This window comes from Parus major, chromosome 1A (assembly GCF_001522545.3).
Source record: "Parus major isolate Abel chromosome 1A, Parus_major1.1, whole genome shotgun sequence".
Lineage (NCBI taxonomy): Eukaryota > Metazoa > Chordata > Aves > Passeriformes > Paridae > Parus > Parus major.
The window spans coordinates 60,069,464-60,088,128 of NC_031773.1; the positions used below are offsets into that span (position 1 = coordinate 60,069,464).

Consider the following 18,665-nt stretch of genomic DNA (forward strand, 5'->3'; position numbering starts at 1 on the left):
ACTCCTACAGTAACAACAGCACCAATTACAGCTACAGACAGTAGGCTCTGAGAAAGATAAAGCCAGACAATCCCCTAGCTCATTTTTACTATTTTTTTAAACATTCCAGACATTGTTTGCACTTATTTAACTAGAATAAAGGGAAAAAAATTAACTGAGGCAGCTGTTGCCCTCACAGGTGGAATTTATTAGTGTAATGAACACTGGAAGATTTAGGGCTCAGAATGGGATGATGGGGATTATTCCTCACCATCCTAATGCTTAACAAGGTGGGTTTTTTCCTATTATCTCACTTTTCTCTAACTCCTTCAAAACCTGCGCCCCGCATCCAAGTATGATTGCTGGACTGCTTCAGGTATTTCTACTTTTGCTTTATGTATTGCCAAGGAAAAGACAGGAAGAGTCAACATCTGAGGCTGAACCAATCTTCTTTTTTTTATTTATTTTTTTAATAGCATCCCAACTAGGGTAATATTTTTAACACACCTACAAAAACACATCCCCCTTTTGTCTTCTTTTTGTTATTCATGCAATCACTGGGGTTCTTTTTAATTGGGATGCCTATTTTTGTTATGCTTTAAGAAGTTTCAGTGAATATTAAAAATATATTATGGAGTAACCTCTCAGTTCATCATGTAATTTTCTTTAAAATGTCTTAAAATGCAAATCAGGCAGGTGTTCTTCTGACTGCTGTTGACTTCAGCAGCATGAGAGACATTTGGGAGGCTTTTTGGTGAGTGAAAGGCTGATCTCTGGCTGCCCTCCAGTCACAATTTCTTCAGAACGTTTTTGGCAAAGCTGTGCTGGCGATGAGCAGGTAGCAGGTGCTGGGTTCTGCAGCTCCCTGTGACTCACCACTTTCCACAGACTGTGAATGCAACAGAAAATTACTCTGCCTCCCTCCTCTGCATGACTGACTAAAATCTGTATCACTAATCAACAAAGAATATAGTTAATGACTGTTTAATTAATTTACTGTAATTCCTGATGAAGCTCACTGTAGTTCCATGTGATAGCTGTGATTTCCAGCAGACAGAGACAGCCCGTGTGCCATGTGCTCAGCAGAACTCAGCTCAAGGATACGCTCAGCTTGATAGATCAGCTTGTTAATACACACAATTTCCCTAACTAGGATGACTCCTTTGTGCATAAACTCCTCAACTCCTCCATGGTGTACCAGAGCACCTCTTCTTCAGGAGGGAAAATTGTGGGTGGCGCTTGTTCCCTTCCAGATTGGAACCCCACAGTTATTTTTCTGCTGTGAACCACTGTGTAAACACCTTTCCATAGCTGCCTTTAACATTTACTGTGAACAGTTCTGTGTCCCCAAGTCATTCCACCTCTGAGATTCTGTGGAGCCTATGTAAAGGCTCCGCAATACCATAGAAACACTTCCTATTGGGAAGTGAGGTAGCTTAATTCCACATAACTACTTTTTACATGTCTTTTTTACCTTCCTGTATATTATGATGGGTGCTATCATAATTCCAGACAATAGTTCCAACCAATTACTCCTCTCCTGCTGCTCTGTGCAGGCTACAACGTGTTGTGCTGATTAAACTAATTTCCAAGTTGTTTGAAGCAATGTGCCTCACTTGTTCTGTTTTGGGATCATGTTGTCACCTGATGTTGCACTAACATTAGCAGCGTTTCTAACTGTGTTCCAGTGACATGTCATATTCCTGCCATTTCATGTCTTAAGCTGGTTTTATCTCCTCAGCGTTGCTAATTTCCAAGAAACTTTCTATGTGGATTTCAAACGGTCCTCAGAGCTATGGCTTTTTTCTGCAGTGAATTGTAGAGTCTGTGCATATTTATTTTTGACAGTGTTGGTCATGTAACTTCCCCAAAACCTTTTAAGTTCCTGAAAATTGTTTGCTGATTGACATCAGCATACTCTCATGTCTCAATGAAGAGTAAAATGACTCAGATTTCAATACTTCATGATCTGTTTTGCTTTTGAGACTTTTAACAGCCAAGCTATATCTGGTATCTTGCTAATAATGAAAAACTGTGTGTAATTTTTGGGCTATTCTTGAGTTGTTCAGTGAAGAATCATTATAAAACCAAGGCCATACACACACGTTTTAGTGCTTCTCTGATGAAATGACTACTGTGGTTGTTTTCATCATGATCTCATTAGGGGACAGGGACAATAAAAGTAATGATGTGGTAGATTCCTGACCTCAGCTTTCAGTGAAAATAATTGTCTGACATTGACAATGATAACAATGATAACATTGTCTGACATTGTTATCATTAACAGTCCTGCCTTCAGCATTATCACATATATTTCTGATGATTTAATTAATGTTTGGTATTCCACAATATGCCATCATTTCACACAGAAATTTTAGCTTACTTAAAAAATCTTCTGCTACCCCATCAAAGGATTATTTATGACACATGGCTTTTTGTTTAATAATAACTGAGAATAAGAAATAGGTCAGCACAGGATCTTCAGCTCTATTACCTGCTTGTTCCTTCTTGAGTTTAGGGAATTACTTGTTTTTCAACATCCAAAATATATGTTGGGAGTTCATTTTCCGAGGTGAAAGCAATGGCATCTTAATTCAAAGATTCTTATTTTGATTTTTCTTCTTCCTTCTCACTTCTGTTAAAAGCACCAAGTCTACAGAGATAGCTTTTCCACAGGTATTTTAAGTAGCTCTCTGGGGCATAAACTACTGAAGATGGGCAATATCTGGTCTATATTTTTTTTGATTTTTGAAAAGTGCTTTCTTTCAGTTCTGAACTATGAATTACACTAAATCTCCCACTTAGAAATCCTGTTGCCACTTTGCATAAAGTAAGGATTGTCTGTTTAGATCATTAACTCCAGCTCCTCTTATTCTTTCTACCCTGGAAATATCTTTGGCTAATGCTAAAGTTTCTCTGTCGTACTTCAGAACTCAAGTGAGGACATCCTTTTATTTTTCTGTGCATATTTAAAATGTGTAAAACATTACTCAATTACTATTGAGCATCTGGCACCTAAGAGGATGCTGGGGTAGGACTTCTGTAATTACCAAAATATTTATAGAATCTTTTAAAGTTTCTTTTGTGACAGAGGAGATGAAATTGGTTGATACAGTTTGGGATGTCAAGCTCCTTCCTTGTGATGCTACAGTGTTGTGACATTAGCAGTGAAATTGTGGGCCTAATTGGAGTGTTCTGATTTCACATAAATTTTATGCTGCTATCTCCTACTTCAGTAGTGTCATTCCATATCTGCATCATGGAGATGAGGTAATGATCTCACTGCAAACAATTCTGTTCTGAATAGATGAGAATATTTAAACATGGAAGATGTTCAGATCTGGTTTCCAGTAATTTTACTAGATTTCATTTCTCAGCATAAAGACTTCATTCAGCAATAGTACTCACTCAGCCTTTTAACCACTCACTTTTGGCCTAATTACTATTTTATCACAATTCATATTAAATTGTTTCAACTGTATAGTCTCTTTAAAAGGAAGATTTTCTTAAAGCTAATGAATGCAACAGTCCCAACTCAATGAAAAGGCTGAGAAACAGCTGAAATAGGGAATATCAATCAGCCCACAGGCCATGAATCTGAAGTTAAGAATGTAGAGAAATCAATACAGGGTGTATAATTTGCAGAGCCAAAGGAAAAGAAGAATGTAGCATGAAATGAGCAATGTGTACTACATATGTATCAACAAAAGATGCAGTTTGTGCATATATACACAAAGATTTAGATTGAACTGGACAAAAACCTTGCATATTGGCTTAACTTCACATGCTAATAGTCAATTTCTAAACACAAAGAAGAAAGGAAGTGGGCACTCAGTAACTTGAATTATTTAAATGAAAATGATAGAACCAAAATCTCACAATTTTTTGTATGCTGTATTGAGGCAAGCAAACAAGACTTGGAGCACTGCAGATTTTGAGGTGCTTTGTTCCAAGCCTGTTGTGTGTTTGTGGCGGTTTCCTGCTCTGATGTGCTAGTTTGGGCTGGGGTAGAACTAATTTCTATTTTTACAGTTATGTAGTTCCCAGCCAGCAAGGTAAGAATATTTAGAGGAAAATAACTTCAGCAGTATCTGTTATTCTAACCCAATATATTCCAAAGGCATTGGAGGCCCACAGATAATGGTAGATGTAGCCTCACACACCTAATCTTTGTAACCAAACAGATTTTTCAGGTGATGTCAAGTCCCAGACAGCTCTTCCAAGAAAGTAGAGTGTAAGTATTCAATTTTATTTCTTTTCATCTTTTTTAAAAATCCAAACTACTCGTGCTCTGACTTGCCATATTTAGTCTAACATAAAAGTCTAGGTCAAGGTTCTAAATAAAAACTATGCTTGGCCCTTTGATGCAAGATTCTGCATCTTTAAAACAGCATCTTTAAAACATCCTATTCCTGTTCAGTGAAATAATTCTGCAAATATAAAGCTGAGATATTATTCACTTAAAATGGAAGGAGGCAGCTTTCTTTCCCCTTGTTTACTGCAAATAACTTGTATCAAGAGCAGCCTCTTGCATGAACTCCCCTGTCACCACAATGGCTCATGATTTTGGTGGACTGTGTGCACAGTGACCCACTGCAGCACCAATATCCCATGATACAGGCAAGATTGTAGTTCTTACAAGTCACTGAAGGAAGCACTTAAGCACTCATGGACTTAAGTCGATATTTTGTTTCAAAATTTGGTATCAAAGCAAATTCTTTTACATGTTCTTTTTAGCCACTAGCAAAATATTTGGGTGGTTTTTGTAGTTGCTGTGGACACGCTCAGTTACCTGCTAGCTCCTAAACTCTGCCAGTATCTTTATAGGCTTTATTCTCTCTGCTGCTTTGGCAGTCATCTAAAGAGGTGTCAAGTAGAAGGTGAATAGCAGCAGGCTAGAAACTATTCTATTTGTTGTCCGAAAGACAAAGTGCCCCAGAGGAATTCACAGGACAAGCTGATTCCAGCCTTTAATAAGGGAAAGTAAAATAGACTTGCCTTTGCCTAATCCACTCCAGCTGTGTCAAGGAAATAACACGGGCTAACCCTGCTGGGCTGCTACCTTTCCTGATGCTAGACAAGCAGCAGGTTTCTGAAACTGAGAGTCACAGAGCACATGTGTGATCACAGACAGTGCCTCTGCCTACTGTTGTGCAGAAAAGCAAGGAACACAGAAGCAAATCTTGGACTTCAAGGCAGTATTTATTCCCTGTGATTTGCATCCTTGATGGAGGTGAGGAGTTTAACATCAGCAGAGCAAGGCTCAGGGATTAGGTCTCCCTCCCACATCCAGAACACAACACAGCCATGGAGAACCTGGAGGAACTCTGCCAGGCTGCCCTGGTTCCTCTTTAGTCTGACCATTTTAATTACTGTTAATTATTCCCAATATTCCCACAGTTGTGAGAACAAGTTGTTTCAGCAGTCAGGATTTTGATTCCCCAGCTGGCAATATTTCATTTTATCACTTCCCTGGCTTTTACTTTGGTGAGAAGTAGAAATAATTTGCCTGCTACTTGCTGTGGTTCCATCTCCCGCTGTAAAAGCTTGCTCAGGTAACCAGACTGCAGGTTCTCCCTCAGGCCAGGGAGTGTGCAAGGGCCCAGCTCGTGACCTGCAGGAAGCACCTCGAGAGAAACCACCACTGTCTGAGCTCAGTCACTGGCAGGCTGTGATGGTGCTGGGCTTGCAGAAGGTGCATCCACTGTGACCTTCAGCCCACACAGGCCTTGGACAGCCCTCAGATGCTTTTCATACTAAAGAAGAAATCAGCATTAGTTGGGCTGCAAAATCCACACACTACAGGATGAAGCAACATTAGTCCAAATGGGGTTGGATGCTCCTGATATTCATGATTTTCTTTCCTATCCTGGCATGACACTGCAAGAGTAGCCAGCAGCTTGCCTAATGGATTCCAGACCTCTTTATTTATAATAATATTATGGCTATACATGGTTCTCTTTGTCTCAAGTAAACAACAAAGTGACCCACTGTGACAAAATGTTTAAACATCATAGGGATGGTTCTACCCACTCTATACTATTGCCTGCTTGATTTTTCCTTCTGACATACCCAATTCACTGCCAATTCATAGCACTTAAACCAGGCAAGGAAATAAATGCTGAAATAAAATCCAGTTACATAATTTTTCTAATCCAGGAAAACCTAAAAACTGCTTTACAAACTACAGGTTAATCCTGACATCCTTCTTGGGGCAGCTTGCCAGTTCTATGCAGTACTCAAGGGATTTGCAAGAATCACTTTCCTATTTTCATCATGTAGTATCTTCTAGAATGGGCATATTTTTAGCTGTGCTCAGATGAATGTAGTACAGGAAGTTAACTTCAACAACATCTGTCATCACAAAAATTTGAAAACTGGTTTGGAAAATATTTTTAACGGTATTTAAGTTTTTTATGCCTAAGGGTATATTCATACCTGTCAGGATTAGAAGATCTATTCTGCATTTTCAGAATGCTCATCTGTACACAGGAACCATTCTTATGGTATGATATCATGTGTATATATATATATATATATACACACACACACACACACACACACACAGATATACATAGTGTGTTTGCGAGGTGCTAAAGAAAAATGTTTATTTTCCCTACAGATAGAAAAGCTGGGATAAATTTGAGACACATTAAAATGGCAACATAAACAAGTTGATTTTTTTAGACTGGAAACCTGGTATATTACCAAAGCAGGTGTCATAATCTAGAATAATGGAAATTCAGGTAGAAAATTTAAAACCAGTCTTTTAGTAGACTCAGTAGTTTTGAAAATGGGGGTGGAAATTATAAATTCCGTAAGTGTTCACTTCTTCACTAGTAGTATGGTTACATTTTGAGAAGACAGTACTGAGGTCATTCATCAAATATAGACTGTAGCAGAAAATTAGACTCTGAAACTAAGCTTAATTTCTGTAGGGCAAAATTATCATATTTTCATCTATATAACCTGCAGATTATCTAACAGAGAAATAAATAGCCAGGCAACCCACTCTCCACTGTTTTAGCAATTGCTATAGTACACAAATCTGTCATTTTCTGAGGGAGCTGTTTACTCAAAATCCTCTTTTGCATGCTAAACATCTTGCCTGTAATCACCAGTGCCTATTGCTATTTTTTCTGTATCCAACACAGACTGAAGCATCTGTGCTCTTGGTCCATGGGCTCAGAGTTCAAAAAGTTGCAGGTTACAAGAATGAAAATATGGAAGCTCATGTAGTGTTTTACATGCTGAAATACAGGGGATAAATAAGGGTTTGATAGGGAAGCCTCTATTTCTTCCACTGAACAAGGGAAGGACCAGGGGGGAAAAAAGGGAACAATTTCATGGAAGCTGAGGGGAGCACAAACAGCTCACTGGGGAAGAAGTGAGGGTTACTGGAGTGATGTATTAATGCTCATCTCCAGCCAACAAGGGACAAGGAGCATATGTGATGTGCTCACCTGATCCTAACATACATTGCCCTCTTAATGCTTTGGGAAATGCAAAGAAACAGAACAACGTGAGTTAGTTGTGAGAGGTGGCCAGGAATCAAGCCTTCAAGAAAATTGAATGGTTTCAATTTATAATGTTAGAGCAGACTAAAGCAGTATATAAATTTAGAGATGCAGTCATTTTTGTACATGTACATATGCATATTAAGCCAGGATACCATAACTGTACTACAAATATAGTTCTTAATATACATGGCGATTTTAACTGGAGACTGGGAAACCAATGTGCAAAAAAGCTGGAAGAATTAGGGGAAAGAAAAAGGAAAGAGGAAGTCAAAATAAGTATGTTCACAACAAAGCACAAGAAATTCGCTCTCTTAAGTAGCAGCCTCAGATTCTTCTGCTTGAACAAGCCCTGCTGGAATGGTGCTTAAGACTGATCCGCACTGGACACATCCAACACTGGCTCCAGTGCCAAGCAACCTCCTGTATCACTGAATTAACCACCACTTATTTCCCTATTGCAAGAAACCTTCAGCTCTATTTGCTCTAGATTTATACTTAAGATTAAGGAGCAAATGATGAAATTCAAGGACCATCACTGTTATCATCCAATCTGCAACAATACCTGAAAGTTTCAGACTGACATCAGTGCTGAGGCTTCGTGTGCTCCACAGCCCAGGAGCTGCTATCATCTTTTTCACCCTGCACATTCTTAGACAATTTTATTTTGTAAAAACTCAACACTCAGCCTTCTGGAACTCCTCTAAAATACACTGCTGACTCGGTAGTCTCTCTGCATCCCTCCAAATCCTAATGCTTTCTTGCCAAGAAAAAAAGTCCCTGTCTTTCTTGACACCTTTTTCAGAAAAGTGTTTTACTGCACTCTCTCCCTTTGCTTTTATTTTCTTTGCAAAGCCAGTCCAATATGACAAGATTTGACATAATTTTGTCCCATGTGTTTAATTTTTTTCTATTTATACTGCAAGTTCTGCTTGCTCCCATAGATCTGTCTCCCTTTCAGTCTGAGGGTTTTTTTGGAGGTTTTGTCTTGGTTTCATAGCATTTAACCTTATGGTAGCCTACTCATGTCACTCTGTCAAATGAGATCAAGGAAAGCTTTTTTGGCTGTGCATATAAAAAACTAACCTGGTTTTTATGTTGTTTCTGTGTCTCATGCCACAAATAGAGAGAGGATTTTTGACATCTCATGTTGAAGCTATTCATACAGTCTTTTAAAACCAGAGCAATAGGTACACATAGCAATTAGTCTTTGAGACCAGATTAAAACTACTTTTACAATGGTTGATGTAGATTTGTAGTTTATTTGCATGATACAGTACTAAAACTGTTCAGCACTGAAAGATGGCAGCACCTGTTTCTCCAAGAAGAAAATAAAAAGATGACTTAATATATTCCAGAGTAAGACATTACTCCTAAGCAGTAATTTGATAAGAAAGGTCATGATATAAATAATTATGTGCTAGAAATGGTCCTGTTCAGCCTGAATTCATGGGCACTTCCAAATATAGGTGATTGTTCACACTCCAAAACAACAAAATAACGCATCTCAGTATGGCTTAGCTTACTTACCAGGCAGATGTACTCTGAAAAGACACCAGGGGTGGGCTTAAAACATCTCCTTTTAAAGTGTGTACTGTCTGTGATGTTCGAGGCTGGGGCTGAGTTTGAGGCTGTGTCTCTGGCTGAGGCTGTGTCTGTCCTGGGTCCTGAGCAGGGTTAATCCATCGGCTCTGTCCCTGTGTCATCCACTTTCCCTGGATTCCCCAGCGGGCCAGGTAGAATTTGCAAATATCATAGTTCATTGAAGAGTAATATAAAAGGTCCAGTATCAGTAAGATCACCACAAAAAAGCCATAGATCCACACTCCTAACAGTGCACTGTAGTTGCTGTAAAAGGAAGAAAACGGATGACAAAGGAAGGTATCAGTAGTGGTCACTGTGTACTTCATCAAGGTTGTTTGTTTCATTAATTTTATGTAGATGGCTGAAACTAAATATTGTTCCAAAGCACGTCTCTTTAAAAATGAGCTATTTCTTTCAATATGAATACTGCTATAGGCATGATTTTATAAACTAAGGCCATCACTCTTACTAAAATTTTTGTCCTTCTCATCTCTGCACAGGCTTTCCAGAGCAGCTGCTACTGACCTCTTAATATGGCTGGCAATAAATTTTAGGAAGGAAGAACATTGGCAAAATCATGTTAGACAATGCACTTCACAGGTAATGTGTATATAAAGATTGATAAAGGACACAGAAATTATATGGTGCAAAGAGCTGTAAAGCTGTGACAGATAACTAAAGATAACAAAAGAAATGGGAAAAAAAAACAGGAGGAAAAAGTATGAGGGGTCAAAAACTTGAGATCAAAAAGGGGAAGAAGTGCTAATGCCCTGCTGGAGATGAAGTATTATTAAAAGAAAAATGACTGTCAGGTGTAAATGCAGTTTGTATTGGAAACTGTGTGAGTAGGGAGGATTAGATCAGAACTGAGATGGAAAGAAATGTATAAAAATGAGACTGTTAGATAGAAAGAAAAAAAAAAGGCTGATCTAGACCCATGGGCTAATGTGGCAGTAGATGTGTTGGAGACTGTAAAACCAAGAGGAAGCTGAGGGATGTTAGTAAAAAAATATCATTAGGAAGGCAGTCTCAGGAAAAAATTATATGCAAGTCATAAGTGGGCAACCCACATCTGCATGGAGCTAAACTCAAAACTGAACACACAGTCAACCACTCTCTCCTTTCACAGCCAGTCAGAAAAACTTGGAAGAAATCATATTTTATCAGGACATTGATCAAAATGGAAGCGCTGCAAGAAGAAAAAAAGGATGAGAAGACATTATACATGCAAGCCAGAAGGATATTTTGATATTTTAAAAACATGTCTCCCAGCCTTTCTGGATCAAAAGATTTCAAGTCTCTGCTTTGAACTTCCATTTCTATTTAAACTATTGTATGAGTCTTTCATTTTATACTTTTAAAAAATCAGGATTTGCAACAAGAAATCAGAATTTTACTTTCTGTGTCACTGTCAGCACTTCAAGAGACTGATTTGTCCCTTCAGGGAATGATTTTTCCATTACACAGCTATAATGCCTTTAGATTAAATAAGGTTCCATTTCAAATAACTAAGTAACAAGAGGAAGGTCCAAGCTGTTAATGGCTCACTTCTGGTAGAACTTCAGGACTATACAAGCCTAGAATTAAAATTTAAAAAAAAGAAAGAAATCAGAAAATTTCCGGGAGGATTGAAAGTAGGCAAAATTTAATGTTCTTAAAACCCTTAATTGCAGTTTTTGCCTCTGCTAAGGACTTACATATGCAAGCCTAGCTTCACACAACAGAGGGTAGACCTTAGTAATGCACTAAAATCAGCAGTTCAGGCCCTTGAAGGTAGAACAAGATCTGGTTAATCCAGGCTTCTCAGCAGTGCTGTTCTTGTACTTATAAAACTACTCTTACAGTAGTTTTAGCTCTATTGGGGGTAAATTCTTCTGTTTTCCATTAATATAAATAAAAGGCAAGCAAGCAAGGGCTGGAGAAGTCAGCAAGAGATACACTTGGACAAATCTCATTATTGCTCATCTTTAATACAAACAGGATCCATTTTTTATACAGGTGAGCTGTATTTGACCCACACTAAGAAAACATATTTGTTTTGGCAAAAATGTGAGAGGCAAAAACATTCCTTATCGTTAACTCAAAGAATTTGTTTGTATTTCAGGTATTTAATTTCATCTACAAAAATTTTGATTAGTGAAAATTAGAGCTATTTTGAGTGTTTCAATTTAAAGCAGCACTTTATCAATCATGCCAATATGTAAATTATTCATCTGCTCCTCCTAAAAAACATGTATTTCTCACAAGTACAATAAATGAAAGGCTGCTTTATAATAATTAACAGACAATGGGACAACACTATCAAAAGGGACTTGTGAAAAATCACAAGCAAAAACAGTAAGTAGTATGTTTAGTACACAGAAGGATATTCCATACGTTATCTTCTATTTCTCCAACTATTACGGTGGTAGAAAATGTTAATTTTTCCTGATGGCTACTACTTAAAATTAAAACTACCCTGCAAATCAAGAAGATGTCCTCATCAGAAAATAAACAATCTTAGTTACACAGAATAACTGTAAGGCCAGAAACACAGAAAAGAACCTGGAATCCAAAAACTTTTAGGACTTACTCTCATTTCACTGACCTGAATGATTTAACTGTCAAAGTTTATTACTGCAATCTGGTTTTCCTGATCTTTTGGGCAAAAGTTCATTTTTTTCCTAAAACTAAAGTGTGAACAGATTCCAAATTTGCTGAGTTTTGAATTATAGGGTTTGTTCAATTACACGCTGTATCATGTTGCATCCATCTCATTCATTCACTCTTTGAGATGGGTAACAAGCTGGTTATGACTAGCCTATATCTTTTTAGTAGATTTTCTTGGGTTTTATGTGCAGCCCATAAATAAAAAAATAACTAATTTAGAAATTCAGATTTGAAAGAAATAACAAATCTAAAAAATTGTGGGCTGAATTCTACAGTTGCAGAGTTTAAATGTGGGCAATTGGTCACAGAAATGGTTCCTTCCCCTGTTCTACTTAAACGGGGCTGTTCCTTTGAGTAGTAAAAATAAGGGTTGTCCCTAGGATATGCAAGATTACATCCTTGGTACTGAGGAAACCAGTGCAGTTTTTCCATCTACACTTTAAATGAGATTTTTTTCCCCAACTATTTTTCTTTTATAATTATCTCCAGGACTTTGTCCAATCGTGAATTTTCCTAAGGAATCTCCTACTACTGTACCTGAGAAATCTTCCCTTCCAAATTACATAATTTTGCAACAGTTGGTAGTCAGATTGATTTATTTTTTCTATTTTTTTTTTTTCTTTCTTGTCAAGGTGACTCTCTGAGTGCTATTTAAGCAAACACCATTTCTGCAGGGGACATTCAGTACCTGCAGAAAGAAGATGCTATTCTGTTCCCACATTGCTTTGGGTGCCAGTGTTGGAATGAGGTGTTCAAAAGCCATTCCACTCTGAAAAACTGGACTCAGAGATACGGAAAAACACGGATACACTACAGACTGCCAGAACATTGCTCCAGTATCAGATTAAGGACCCCTGTCACAGCAGTACTACTGATAATCCAACAAAATATGCACAACAGAAAACTTGAGTATGAAAACTAGACAAATTAGACTCAAGTGGATACTATTTTTATGAATAGTTAAACAATTTCTTAGATGGTTCTAAGGGAAAATACTTTGGATTACAGAGCTTTTCCTGTCTGTTAGTCAGCATTTGTGCATCTATATTTAATACTAAATGAATTATTCACATTCAAAAATATTAGAGACTGTTTAATCTGCATGGTTGCAAAAATATAATACTCCCAATATTTTGCTCTTATAAAAACATATAAATATTGTGCTACAGTAATGGAAAAATGTAAATAAATATGACTATAGTTGCATTGTGGGACTGGTGAAGACAAATGTGCCTTTTGAGCTGCACCATATCAAAGTAGTCAAAAGTCACTTTATTATAAAAAAAATAACTTTGTTTTGGTGATCACAAGAATGGCTAAGGGGAAAAATAAACCAAATAATAATATTGAAATAAACCAAGCAATAATATTGAATCACTCTTCCCTGAAAACTATAATCCATTTTTTTTCAGTTCACTGCTATTTCCATATCTTAAATTATTCTCCTCTGACACAGTACAATAGGTTCCATCAGACTTTTTTTCAGTGGTGTGTGAAATTAGATCTAAACAAAGAGCTGACTGTCACTGTAAACTGAAGCCTGGATGCATTAGAATCCAAATTATCATGAATGATAAATAAAGTCAGAGCATTAAGAAAGAACTTTTTCACAATGTTTTTAATGTAGGCACGTAGGGTTCACTTCTTTCTGCTCCTTCCAAAAATACCAGGAATTCTTCTATCAATGTCACCTTTTCAGGGTGAGGAGATCTGTCTCCTGTCTCATTCCATGGGTATAGTTTTACATAGGAAGCAGTAATTCAGCTCACTTTCCTGGTCCTGACAGATTTATCAGAAGTGATGTTTGAGGAACAAGGTTCTATTCCTGCACTTCTCTACGCTACACCTCCAGAGGCTTTTTACTGTATCCAGTATGTCACATACGTACATATGTCACATACCTTTGCAAAAGTTCACACACAGCTGATGTCCCTAGGAAATCCTGGATTGGATAGTAAATGGTCTGCAGCTGGTTCTCAACCACAAATCCTACCAACAAAAACTACACAGGGACCTCTTTCTCCATCACAATTGAGTACAGTGACTTTTAAAAAATAGCTCTACATGAAAACTAATGTAATAGCTTTTGCTCTAAATATTTTTATCAAAATGAATGCTGCAGTTCACAGAATATCAAACTCCTTTTTTTTTCCAAACTGCTCACACACACAACAGTCCAGTGATATGAAGACCCCTGGGTTTATTTCTCCGGGGGTGTGTGCACATGTGCAGATATGAGTGGGCAAACAATGCTGGAGGCAGAGAAATGCTCTGTTGTCCTGGGGCATCTTTTGCAATCAGCCTGGACCTGTTCGTCTGCCTTGGAAAGGGGCTGGTTGCCCTCTACATTGGTTGCTTGTGAAAGGAAGGGCAGAAGAGCCTTACCTGAATAAGCTCTGGCCATGACTAGACAGAGTAGCTGCTGAGACATTGGGAAAAGCCTGAAGCATTGGCTTTGTGTTTGTCTGAACTGCCTTTGATGGTAACATCCCGACCTCTGAGAGACAAGATGGTAAGGCCAGTGCAGGGTTTACAGAACAGCAGGGCAAGAAATAAAACAAATTTGCTGTGTGCAGGACAAAGACCTGGAAAAGCGGGGGTGCATCGTCCTCACAAGCCCTTTCCGAGGCTCATTTTATCCCTTTAAGTGTACAGCAGATTCTGGCTTTGTCTGTGACTACCTGCAGAGCCCTTCTGTTCTGGGAGTCCTGTGAGGATCTCTGACATCCAGGACTGTTGAGGGAGCAGGGCCACCCCAGTACACCAAGGGGCAGCACACCCTGGATTTTTAGCATGTGTAGAGCACACATTGTGTGGGAACACTAGGGCTATAAACTCTACTATCAGCTCCAGGTTACCTGGAACTATTTATGTTGCCAGATTTGTAGAGCCCCAGGTGAAAGTTGCTGGATTGTCTGGGCTGCACAAAAGGTGGAGAAAACAGATGGTCTTTAAGGGGCTTGGTACTACAGTATCTTCCCAGTGTTCTGTGTGATCTGTTCCCATGATCCCAGATGCACTACAAAGCCAAGGCAAGGAAATCCCTCCTGAAAGACCTAACTGCACATAAAGTAACACCACAGTATAGATCCACATTGATTTAAAGATACCTTATATGGGTAGAGTATGTTTTTGTCTGTCTTTGAAGGTGATTGATACTTTAACAACCAGTGAATTTATAGAATGCAACTTCTACATATATGCAAGACTGAAATTTCTCTGGGCAGGTCTGTGTGAGGTCCTGTGTGAGGAGTGGTTGTTAAGGAAGGGAGTGCTTTGCTGATTCCATGAGCTGAGCACAGCTGCACACAGTGAGTTAGAGCAGCCAGCATCAGTATTCCAGCACCATCATCTCCTAAGAGCCCTGCTCCTGCTCCCATAGGGATGAATACAACACATCAATTGACTGGCACCACAGCAAACACCAAAATCCTGCTGTAAACAGAAATCCATACACTGTGATTCCACCTGTCTTTAATCTGCCCCTTCCTTGTCCTGGAGGGGCTGAATACTAGGATAAAACGGCAAGGAAAGCAGACTGATCAGAATTTGATCTTGGGGATTACACCAAGGGATATCACAGCAGATTAGTGTGGCCAGAATGTCAATACTAAATAGGAAACTGACCACAAGGGAAGATTTTGTTCCTGTAAACAGGTATTCAGTAACAAAGATCTACTTGCTACTTCCTACTTCTTCATAAATAAAAAACTTACTGACATTTATTTTGGGGGACAGCCCACAGCAGAACATGGAAGTATCCCAGGTAACAGGCATAGAGACCACACAATGTTGGTATAAAAGTAAATACATTCTGTTCCCCAAGGCTAATGATTTGTTACAAGAGATTAAGATTCAAAAACATTAGGGGTTCCAAACAGACCATTTGCATTGATACAGAAAATGTCAGCTCACTCCCTCTCTCACCTATGAACAGCTTTGGGGTTTATTTTTACTGATGCACATTTAAACATAGTTTGGATCAAATGAGGGTCAGGGAAAAGACTTTTCTAACTTTTATATGAAACTTTTACTCTCCTTGAAATGTTTACAGCCCACATCAAAGCAAAGAAAGCAAAACTGAAATATTCTTTCTTTTAGGAGCTCTGCAACAACAAAAAACCCTTTAGTAATTATTTTCTGTATTTATATGCAATTATTCTAATTGCTTCCATCATTAAGTGCACCTCAGACTCTGCTATGAGACCAGGAACAGTTTGGTGAAGAGTACTTTAAAATTTGTTTACTTACTTATGCATATATCCATCTGCATTCCCTGTTAAGTTCATCTGCATAACAGTCTGAAATTCTGTCTCATTGCAGCAATATTTAAACACTGTGTTGTTATGGTGACAGCAAAAGATGTAAGATTTATTGTCAGAAAGACGGGGGCAGTGAAAACCAAAGTGGTAGCGACCTTTGTAGTCCGTGTATGGCTCGCAGACCCGAAAATGTGCAGACAACACTGGAAGACAAAAACAACATTGGCTTTGTCAGTCATTTCTGTCATTTGTATGTTTTCAACTCTCATTTTTCAAGACTACACAATTCCTGCTTGATTTCTGAAAAACATGAGTAGTTCAGAATTTTCAATGTTTTAACATTTATTACTTAAAGGTAAGAATGTTCAGACTTATGTCGTATTTTGAGTTCTGTTGCTTCTGTGTTTCTGATTACTGTTGTTTGTTTTAAGGGAAGGGAAGAAATGCCCTCCACCTTAAGAGTCACAAAAGTATTTAGGGAAATGTTTTCATACCCCTGTTCTAAATGTAGGGATATCCACAACAAACAACAATGTTCATGTTTGATTCTCCTGGGACAAATTAATAAAAACAAAACATCCATGTAGAAACTGCAATAAAAATTTGATGATACTTGGTTTACTGTTCCTGATTTCTTCTCTAAAGATCAATCTTTGATAAGGAATACTCTATCAAACAGTCATTACAAACAGTGTAACAAATCTGAACAACTGTGGACTTACAAATAGACAGAACTAATAAAATACAGGTGCTCCTGGGAGTTCTTACATTTCTTCTTTAACAAGTTCTCAAGGAAAGTGTTTATTACAGCTCTGAGAACATTTTTCTTTTTTAAAGTCATGTGCCACACCATCACTTTTACTGGGGGAAAAAACCAGCTTTCCATAGACACCCTTTCATCATCTTAGTTTCCCTAAGCTTTTCAATTGTGCAGAGGGGCAGGAGAGAGGCCCCTTCCAAAATGGTCATAAGCAACCATATGCAGCTTCCTGAAAGACTTTTAAGAGTCAGTATTTGATTCCACACTCACAATTTGTGTTACAGTAGGCTTTACAGCATCATTTAGGAGTAGACGTACCCCACAGACACCCCAAAGGGCTTAAGCTGTGAGGAAAGTGAAATGTGGAAGCCGAGTCTGAATCCTCTTAGCAGTGAAATGCTTTTCCTTTGGAGAACTGAGACTCAGCAATGCTGTGGGCAGCTGCTGCTCATAAGGTTACACCAATTAATAAATGATACATTCACTTTGGACTGACAGAATTAACACTTGTAATTTGGTGCCTAAATTTTCTGTCAGTTTACCAGTACAAGAGTTTACACATAATGGCTTGCATGGATTTAGCTGAACTGCACTGTACCCCTCTGCACAGAGCACCTGTTGATGTGCAATTGCATCTGTGCACCTTATCTGTCTAATCATATTTTTTTTCTACCTTACTTAAAAAAAATAATTAAGGATTGTGACAGTGGAGATCACTTAATTTGTGTGTAGAGAGTGGGAGCCAAGAACAGAGTACTACACTGACAACAAGGTAATCTTGTACTGCAGCCTGAGTCAAGAAAGCTCACTCTAAATATTTATGTGTGCACATAAATATACCTGGCATCATTACTGGCATGAAAGAAGAAATAATTTTTGTAGATTAATTCAGTCAAGAACTGAAAGTGCTGAAGAAAGCCATTTCAAAAGGAACACAAATATTGAGATAACGAATTACCTACCTGTTCTTGCCCTACCTGGGGAAAAAAACACATGTTCCAAATGTGAGAATACTATCATCAGTAAAGAAACTTTCTTTAGACTTAGGTGTTCAACACACTCTGCAACTCTTGTAACAAATCTGCATGTTCAAATTCTGTCACAAAATCCACACAGCATGGAATGAGTTAGTTTGAACAAATAATTTGCTGCATCCCTCACTAATTAACACAGCAATAATAAAAGTGTGCCAGGACAGATTATGATGTCAAAAACCTCAATGTTTGCAGCTGGAAGGGACCTCTGGAGGCCATCTCATACAAATCCTCTGCTTGGAGAGGGCCACCTGTTTCCCAGAACCATGTCCAAATGGCTTTTGAGTATCTCCAAGGATGGAGACTCCATATCCTCCACAAGCAACCTGTGGTAGTGCTCAGTCCCCCTCACAGTGAAAAAGCACTTCTTGACATTTGGAAGGAGCCCTCTAGGTTGCAGTTTGTGCCAATAGCCTCTGGTCCTGTCACTACCACTCAGGCTAAGTCTGCTTGTCACTGCCAAGTGTTTTGTTTAACTGCACATGTGGAAGTGTTCCCTGATCCCTACATAGCTCCTTTGCACATTTTAAAATTAAAACAATCCTCAAAGTTCTCTGAGAATGAAAACTGAGAAAAAAATTATTACAGAAGGAAGGGAAAATTAAGATAACCTCAGCTCCTAGGAGGATGAACGTCTGCAATAAAACAGTCCTAAGCAAATCCTTAAATAGCAAAATGTGTGGGTGATTAAATAAATGCAAGATGCGATGATTGAATCCCATTCTGAACTTGGCAGTCAGTGTGTGGTGGGTTACCCCTGCTGGGCAGCTGAACACCACACAGCTGCTTGCTCGCTTCCCCCTCCCAGTGGGATGGGCCAGGGAATCAGAAGGGCAAAGAGAAAATTCATTGGTTAAGATAAACACTGTATAATAAATAA

General features: G+C 38.4%; 1 protein-coding gene across 5 annotated transcripts in view; it reads right to left on the minus strand.

Annotated features, from left to right (window-relative positions):
* The window catches only part of SHISAL1 (shisa like 1), a 78,812-nt gene that overhangs the window by 18,503 nt on the left and 41,644 nt on the right, over nucleotides 1-18,665 (minus strand). For 3 of the 5 annotated variants that reach the window (XM_033514487.1, XM_033514488.1, XM_033514486.1), the window contains 3 exons: nucleotides 15,981-16,194; nucleotides 9,027-9,344; nucleotides 5,181-5,735 (listed from right to left, as the gene is read on the minus strand). In XM_033514487.1, the coding sequence (XP_033370378.1) occupies nucleotides 5,720-5,735; nucleotides 9,027-9,344; nucleotides 15,981-16,194 (548 nt within the window). In that variant the 3' untranslated portion in view covers nucleotides 5,181-5,719. Of the gene's footprint in view, nucleotides 1-5,180; nucleotides 5,736-9,026; nucleotides 9,345-15,980; nucleotides 16,195-18,665 lie in introns of those variants that run through there. The other 2 variants (XR_001521867.3, XM_015629413.3) reach the window with 1 other exon arrangement.